The sequence below is a fragment of the Limulus polyphemus genome, unplaced genomic scaffold (assembly GCF_000517525.1).
Source record: "Limulus polyphemus unplaced genomic scaffold, Limulus_polyphemus-2.1.2 Scaffold5611, whole genome shotgun sequence".
Taxonomy (NCBI): Eukaryota; Metazoa; Arthropoda; class Merostomata; order Xiphosura; family Limulidae; genus Limulus; species Limulus polyphemus.
In genome coordinates this window covers 52,770-60,956 of record NW_013671221.1, presented here as the reverse complement: position 1 = coordinate 60,956, position 8,187 = coordinate 52,770, and the positions used below count along the sequence as shown (strand labels likewise).

The 8,187-nt window shown below is 32.2% G+C and overlaps 1 protein-coding gene across 10 annotated transcripts in view; it reads left to right on the top strand.

The window, feature by feature from the left end:
• The first annotated feature begins 952 nt into the window (after positions 1–952).
• The window catches only part of LOC106472790 (centriole, cilia and spindle-associated protein-like), a 37,569-nt gene continuing 30,334 nt past the window's right edge, over positions 953–8,187 (top strand). For 2 of the 10 annotated variants that reach the window (XM_022401324.1, XM_022401316.1), the window contains exons 1-3: positions 1,392–1,919; positions 4,698–4,989; positions 5,442–5,765. In XM_022401324.1, coding sequence (XP_022257032.1) covers positions 4,749–4,989; positions 5,442–5,765 — 565 coding nt within the window. In that variant the 5' untranslated portion in view covers positions 1,392–1,919; positions 4,698–4,748. Of the gene's footprint in view, positions 1,198–1,388; positions 1,920–1,945; positions 4,990–5,441; positions 5,766–8,187 lie in introns of those variants that run through there. The other 8 variants (XM_022401325.1, XM_022401322.1, XM_022401318.1 and 5 more) reach the window with 8 other exon arrangements.

Sequence of the window (8,187 nt, the reverse complement as noted above, 5' to 3'; positions counted from 1 at the left end):
CTCCCTTTTTTAGGCATTTTTCATACTTCTAGAGCATTCACCTGTCTCTAGAGATTCATTAAACACTTCTAGTAGAGAAATGCCAATTGCAGATCAAAATTTTACAAACCACTGAACCGTTATGCCATCAATTCCAGGGGACTTGTCGTTTGCTAATGATTGGCAAGAGGCAGCTATTTATGTAAGCTTTGATGGAGCATCTAGAGTCTCTTTTACACTTTTTGATAACCTCGGTAAGCCTTCAAAGAAAGAATTGTTAATTTCATTTACTGTTTCTTCTGAATATATTACCTAATAACCCCCCTCCCCCAGTGGCACAGCGGTATGTTTGCGGATTTACGACGCTACAATCCGGGTTTCGATACCCGTGGTGGGCAGAGCACAGATAGCCCGTTGTATAGCTTTGTGCTTAATTACAAACAAAGTTATAAAAAGCAATAATTATAAAAGTTATTTCATTTAAATTCCGAGTTACTCTACCATTTTTATCCTTTAAAGCTGTTTTGTGTTCTGGGTGCTTGTCCTAATCTAAAAAAAAACAAAAAACTAAGATGTGGTGGTATCAATTTCTCTGATTCTTTGGATTCGCTCATATATTTCGCAGTGTTTGGCTCCATTTATAGAAAGCTTCCTTGTATGTAGGATAATTGTCTGGGATAATTGAGATAACTTGATTTCTAGATGCTCTGTCTCCCATTTCTTTTTTAAATCAATTTTTCTTTGAAGTAATTGAGCATGTGCTTTGATTACTCTTTTTAAACGATCCCACCACACTCTTAACACTGTTTTCCTTTTTTTTGTTGTGTTTGAAAATCTGTTATAATTTGGTTAATTTCACTTACATATTTAGTATTTTCCAATAATTTATTATTAAAACTCCAATATGCGCAACCCTTCCTATTCCTACTCAAAACCTCTGTATACCGTACAACTACTGCTGCGTGATCAGAAATGAACGTATTTACATGCGACAGTCCGAGAATTCTCGTCAACATAATAGAATTAAGATATAATTTATCCAATCTAGCTTTTAATAAAATGCCTTCTCTTTGGCCAGCCCAGGTATATTCCTTCCTGGTTATGGTTATAACGCTCCCCCACCTATATCGATTTCGGGTGCACATGGTTTCGGATTGTAGCGTTATAATGTGACAGTACTGTAATTCGTTTAACTGTATCTCGTGAATAAATTAGAAGGTGAGTGAACCCTTTAATGTTATTTAAAAATTCGTAGTTAAACTAAACCATAGAGGGAATAATAAATTAAAGGTAAACAAAACCACAACAAAAAAAAGTTGAATTTGCTATCTCCAGGGTCACTAATTAATTATTCGCAAAATAAACATCCATCCACGCGACACCTTATTATATTATAGTTAACGTTAAGTTTCAAATTTAAATATTCTGAAATAGGCATGTTTGATACTACTTTAGGCCTAACGTTAATGTTACGTGATGCATAACATTAACACAGTGGTTACTTAGTATTTCACTAAAACCTAAAAACTGTTAAGTGCTTAAGCTCTAATTAAATTCGCAGCAATACCGGTACTTGTGTAGTAATTAGGTATTTAATTGTATAATTGGAACGTTCGTGGACCTTCGACTGGAATTTTAAGCCTATCTGTCGTCTATGCTTTCGTTTCAATATCTTGCCTCTTCCAAGTTCCAATGTTATTTACTTAAGTTGAGAATTTGGGCATTGCTCCTAGAATGGCACAATTTATATGTCTGTTATTATTAGTTACACTTTATTGCCTAAACCATAGATAATGTTGTGATCTTCACTATAAATATACTTTCTACTGACTTTTAAACGAATTTTAAAACTAAAAGATATAATGTGGGTTTGACATATGGTGATAATAATAATACTGATAATGATAGTGTCAAGAAGAAACAAGCTTGATGTTTGAATAGTGAGTAATTGGAAACTATCCTTAAACTAATCTGAAGTATATGGATGAAATATGTTATATTATACAATGAAAATCAATAATTTCCTTTTTTGTTCCTGTTTATAACTTCACACTATAATGCTAAGACTCATTCATAAATCTTTGAATTTGTTTAAATTTATTTTCCCACATTATAGTTCATCAAAAAGATAGTAGAAATTATAAATTTCTTTTAAATTGCTTGTAGTTGTAGTTTGATATTACAACCACATACACTATCAGGCACATGAGAGGATGTGGTAGTACAACAGTAATAGATATTGGAAAAGAAGACAGATGTTGATAGCAAGTTGCTAAATTCTAAGTAAATATATATTATAATGATAAAAGTAACACCTAAGAATCTGTTACGCAGTAGAGAAGCAAGTACCTACAATGTTTGTATTACACAGAATCTTGGGAGAAGTCCTCAACTTGTACTGTAGTATTTTCATAGACTTAAATTATATTTTAACTTTTCACCTGTACCTGTGGTTGTTTATGTTCTCTAAATGACTTAAAACCAACACAAAGAATATTCTGGTAATTTGTTTTCAGCATCACGTATTTTTTATTCAAGAAAAAAGTATTTGTCAAACCTTGCAGAAATGGGAGCTTTTGATCTAACTTAGGAGTAAATAACAGTACACAATATTTTATTAATACATCCACATAACCTTAGTATGATCTGACTTGTGCTTGGAGGATGTATACTAAAAATTACATTGGAAGATAACATTTTAAGACAACAAGGGGTCTGGTTTTCCATTGAGGATATCCCATCCACTAAACTAAAAATTCAAAGCCACCTTTTATTCAAATATTTATTGAGCCTTTGCTTAAATTTAATGTATCCACATCTGTGGGCAACTCATTCCAAAGGCCAACCATCCTGTAAGAAAAATAACTATCTTTAGCTCAAGATAACTTGTACTCTTCAAAAATTTATATTTATCACCCTCGTCATATCATTCTCACCAAAGGTTATTCCTGTCAATTTATACATGAATAATTTATATTATTAAACCCAGTTACATTACCTTGCATTTACTATAATTGAAAGCAATCTGCCATATATTTGTCCAACTCACTAAGTGATCTAAATCCTTTTCTAAAGCAGCAGCATCCTCTTTACAATAAGCAACACCTTAGTCCTTATTATCATCAACAAATTTAAATAATTTATCATTCATTCCTTCTTCTATGCCATTGATGTAAATAAAAAACAACAAATGTCCTAACACTAAGCCCTAGGCTACCCCATTTGTGATGTTAATCCAATTTGACTGAACTCTATTTACAACCCTCCGCCTTTCTTCCACCTAGCTACTTTTCTATCGAATAAGCCAACTTATCCCACATACCTCTAGAGACTTTTTTGGCATCTTCTAAAATGCTTTTTGAATATCTAGATACACCACATCCGTACTTTTACCCTTGTCAACATTAGCAGTAAACTCATAAAAAAAAAATGTCACAAGATCACTAAGACAGAAGTTCCGCTAATGACTATCCCATATAAATTTAAATTTTAAGTGAATGTGCAAAGTATCATTTATTAGACTTTCAAAACTTTTCCTTCTACTGGTGTAAGACTTATAGGCCTGTAATCACTAGAACAATTTTAATCATCTCCCTTAAAAAGAAGAGTAACATTATCTTCCAAATCTTCTGGCATATGTCCACTATTGAAGGACTAACAAAAACATATTAGCAAGTGGCTCATATATCCACTTCTTCAATACCCTTAATGGAAATATTTGTTCAGGAGCCTTATCATTATTTAAAATTCCCAGTTTTTTTCTCAAGAAGCCCATAATAAAGAACAAGAAGTTGGAAGTTTGTAGGTTGCAAAGGGATAAAGTAAAATTTTAATTTAAGTCATTTTAGTAAAGGTATTTAAACACTACTTTTGCAGGTTCGTCCATTTAGTTGGGATCAATAACTGACGAGGGGTAATGCTAAAGAAAAGGGGTTGATGGAAATGTTTGAAAATTGTTTAATCACTTCTTTGAAAGCTTAATTTTAGTTGTTTAAAATAGCTTAATTTTGCTTACTAAAAAAAACATTAATAAAGCTCATTTATATTAATGGTTTGTTTGTTTTTCTGTAAGCAGAGTTAAGCTCATAGGACAAAAACTTTGAAGATATAAATAATTTTTGTATTTGAAGTTTTCGAAATATATGTGCAAGATTGGGCAAGATATACAACCTATTAATAAATAAATTGAACATAGTTTAAATATGTGATTTTATATCAAATGTAAGAATTTTTTGTGAGCTGTTATATTAAACTTATGACTTAATGTGAAGGTTACTGTTTATAGAAGTAAGCTTTCAAGGAACTGGGTATTGGTGTTAGCGTATGTATCAATTAGTCTGTGCATGTTTTGTAAGTTCTGTTTAATATTAATTTCATTAATAGTATTTATTAAAATGTTTAATGTATATATATTTTATTTGTGTTGTTTATAATAAGCATGTAAGAGAGGATAATTTTCCATTTTTAGCTTAGTATATAAATCTAGGACTAACCTAGGTTTGGAAGGTGACCAAAATTATTAATAACAATGAGGATACCCAGCTGATTAATCAATGCTTTTAAATCATTATAAAGTTTTGATGTGTGATATTCATACACCTAGTTATGATAATGCATTAAATTGTCTATATTAATTGTTAGGTTAATTTTTAATAGAGATCTACGTAAATAACTTGTTTTTATCAGAAGTCAATGATAATTTCTTGTATGATGAACAGGTTTAAAAAGTTTCTTGTTTGTAATATGGCACTGGATAAACTAGACCAAAAATGATTCACAAGAAGAGTGAACACCGTCTAACATATCGTTGGCTACCATCTGAAACATCTTACCAAATTTGGAAGGAAAACTGGAAGTATCGTACTTCTCGACGACAAAGAGAGTTTCAGCATGAGCCTTTTGAGTGGAATGAAGAGAGCTGTGATTGTGATGAGTTTGAAGAAAGTAATTCTCCCCTACCTCCATCTCGACTGCAGTTAAAACATCTTCAGTTGCTAGGACGAGCTCAACGTAAGTGACTGAATTAAGGACTTTCACAGTCGTAGATTCCAGTCGAAATAGATCACAAGTATCATTTGTTAATGTTTTTAGGTGCATGTATATTGATATAAAAACGGTTTACTTTATTGAAAACAGTTAATATTTATAGACTTTCACTATGTACTACTGAAGGAAATTTCTACACTATTGTATCTGTATAAGCAGTGTGCTCATGTTCATATAATCAATTGTATTTAGATTAATGTTAGAAAAATTGTGGGTTAATTTACTTTCCTAACTCATTAATACTAAATAAACTGGGAAACGAAAGTTAATTAAAGGTGATTAATTTTTAATTATTATATCAAGCAATTTTAGTTTTCTATTAGCTACTTCTAGCTGTCAACTTTTTCTCTCTTCATTTCATTTAAGATCTTTCACCCACATTTTGTTACTACACTGATGCTTCTGTTTGTCATTAGGTGAAGGACATAATAAACTACCTACCTGTGATAAGAGTGTTCAGACTTCTGAATCATGTGGTGAAACGAGAGATTGTCAGTTCTTGTCCCCAGAAAAGGGTGTTCAAACCAGTCTCAATAACTTTGAGCATTTGGAAAATACACAGGAACTACCAGAGCAGAAGGAATTAAGTCACCAAGCAACCTCAGGTACATCACCCACCAGAGTTTGTCAGTTCTTGTCCTCAGAAAAGGGTGTTCAAACCAGTCTCAATAACTTTGAGCATTTGGAAAATACACAGGAACTACCAGAGCAGAAGGAATTAAGTCACCAAGCAACCTCAGGTACATCACACGGAAATGTGTTTATTTTTCTATTTGCTAATCATGAAGCTATGTTCTGAGGAGTCAAATTCTTATGATAACTTCTTTACACTAAATTTATGAGTTTTCAGTTGTTATCTTCAGGAGTTTCGTCATCATGGCTGGTGAGTTTGTGAGATGTGTTATTTTGAAAACTTTGTGATTTATGCATTATATGTAAGTTTTGTGCAATTTGATAATGACATGTTTGTGAGCATTGTGTTACATTTGTAAACCTTGTAACACATGGTATGTTTATTATGCATTATGGTGTGTAGTATGTCCTTATAGACTATATTTGCACACCCACCTCTGAGAAAAGTAAAAAATTAAACCCACCGTTTATTTTTCAAATGGCCTGGCATGGGCTGGTGGTTAGAACATTCATATCACAACCTGCGGGTTGCAGGTCGTGGGATTGCATCCAATCACCAAATTTAGTCTTTAAAATGTGATGGTCAGTTCAACTATTCATTGGTAAAGAGCAGCTAAAGAGTTTATAATTGGTGGTGTTGACTAGCTGCTTTCACTCTAGTCTATCTAGTTTATTATCAAATTTATTATATGACAAAAATATATTTGTAATAAAAGTTTTATTTTAGACATGAGATACTTCATGAAATATAAGGAAAGTTTAAAGAGAATAATATATCTAGGTTTATTTCCATGAAGTACCTTATACATGCAGACAATAATTATGCAACTATAAAAACTAAGTAAAAAAGACAACTGTCAGAAAAATATATAAAGTCTATGACATATTTAACTAGATATTTGTCGTACCATAGTAGATTTGAAAGCATGTTGTGGTACATTACAGTCTGTACAAAAATACCTGCTTTCTCTTCCAATTCTATTCCTATTAGCATCTTGTTTTATCAGAAGCTGGCTACAAAAAGTACCTTCCTGTGCTGCCATCTATTTGTGGAATATGGAATTGATATAAAACAGAATTTCAGTCTTGCATCAAGTTTATAGAGAGGAAAGATTTTAAGGTACAAGTGATCTGATTTAACATGGTATAATAAATATTTACAAGACCACTTCACCCAAATATGCTTAGGTTAACCAGGGAAGAAGAAAGCTAGTAAACTGCTGGCTTCCACTTATGTCAACAACAACATGTTATTTTGGTTGGTCATGCTGTAAGAAACATTAAACTTTCTTAACTGGAACCTAGCCAACTCATAAACTTGTGTCCTTTCTTTGTGTTATCTTCAAAATATAACACAAAGAAATCACAGGCCTTTACACTATTGATATTGGAAATAACCTTGTAAGCTTCAACAAGATCACCTCTTATTCTTTTTTCCTAAGAGAAAAAAAGATATTTTAATTTATGTTTTAAGATAACTCTTTCCTTTATATTAAACATATAAGGACAATATGAGATCTGTTGGTCAATCTATCCCATCTCATCCATTAAACTTCCAAAAAATCAGGAATGATCCTAGTGGTACTAGCCCTCTTCTGAGACTTTTCTAATAAGTTGATATCCTTTCTTAGATAAGGAGACCAAAGCTTTTTATTCCAAGTGAGGTCTAACTAGTAATGTATAATTTTTAATCAGTACTTCTATAAATACAACCTAAAATTATACTCATTTTACTAGCAACAGAGCACTGCTTTGTTGGCTTGAGCAACTAATCCAACGCTGCCAATTAACCAAATGTTTGACACAAATTATTACTCAAGTGCATTTATTACCTTGCACTTACTGTGTTTAAAAAACATTTTCTATATACTTCTCCATCTTAACTACTGATTCAACTTATTCTGTAATACCTTGGTACAGCTGCAAATATCCAAGCAAACTTTACCAATTACACCCCTATCAATATCATAAAGTTGAATAAGAAAAGCAAAAGCCCAAACACTGACTCCTGTGTGACTGGACTCCAATAATAATATTCTGTTTTCTCCCATCCAGATGCCACTAACTTATCTTTCCCCAGCCCCTACTGATACAATTTTCTTAGCGTATTTTTTGTGGTACTTTATCAATAGCTTTTCAAAAATCTAAGTACACATTTTTCATCCAGATAACAAACAACATCCTCAAAATAAGATAATGGATTAATAAGGTATGATTTCTCTTTGGTGAATCCGTGTTAGCCTTTATTTATGATATATTATACTAAATAATTTTTTAAAACTATTTTTTAAGTTTTATCAGACCAGACTTTTCTGATAAGGTACTCTTGCTCCTCTCACAAGATTAGCTTTTCTCGTTTTGTGTTGTCCTCTATATGCAAACCATATGTGGGATAGTTGGTCAAATTGGAGAAGTCTTTCCTTAGCCCTACTCAATACCTTATCCATTTGGGTGTTATCTTCAACACCCATCTCAGTCAGGCCCAATCTTTTCCTCTCCAGCTCCATTCTATGGAACATGCCATTCAGA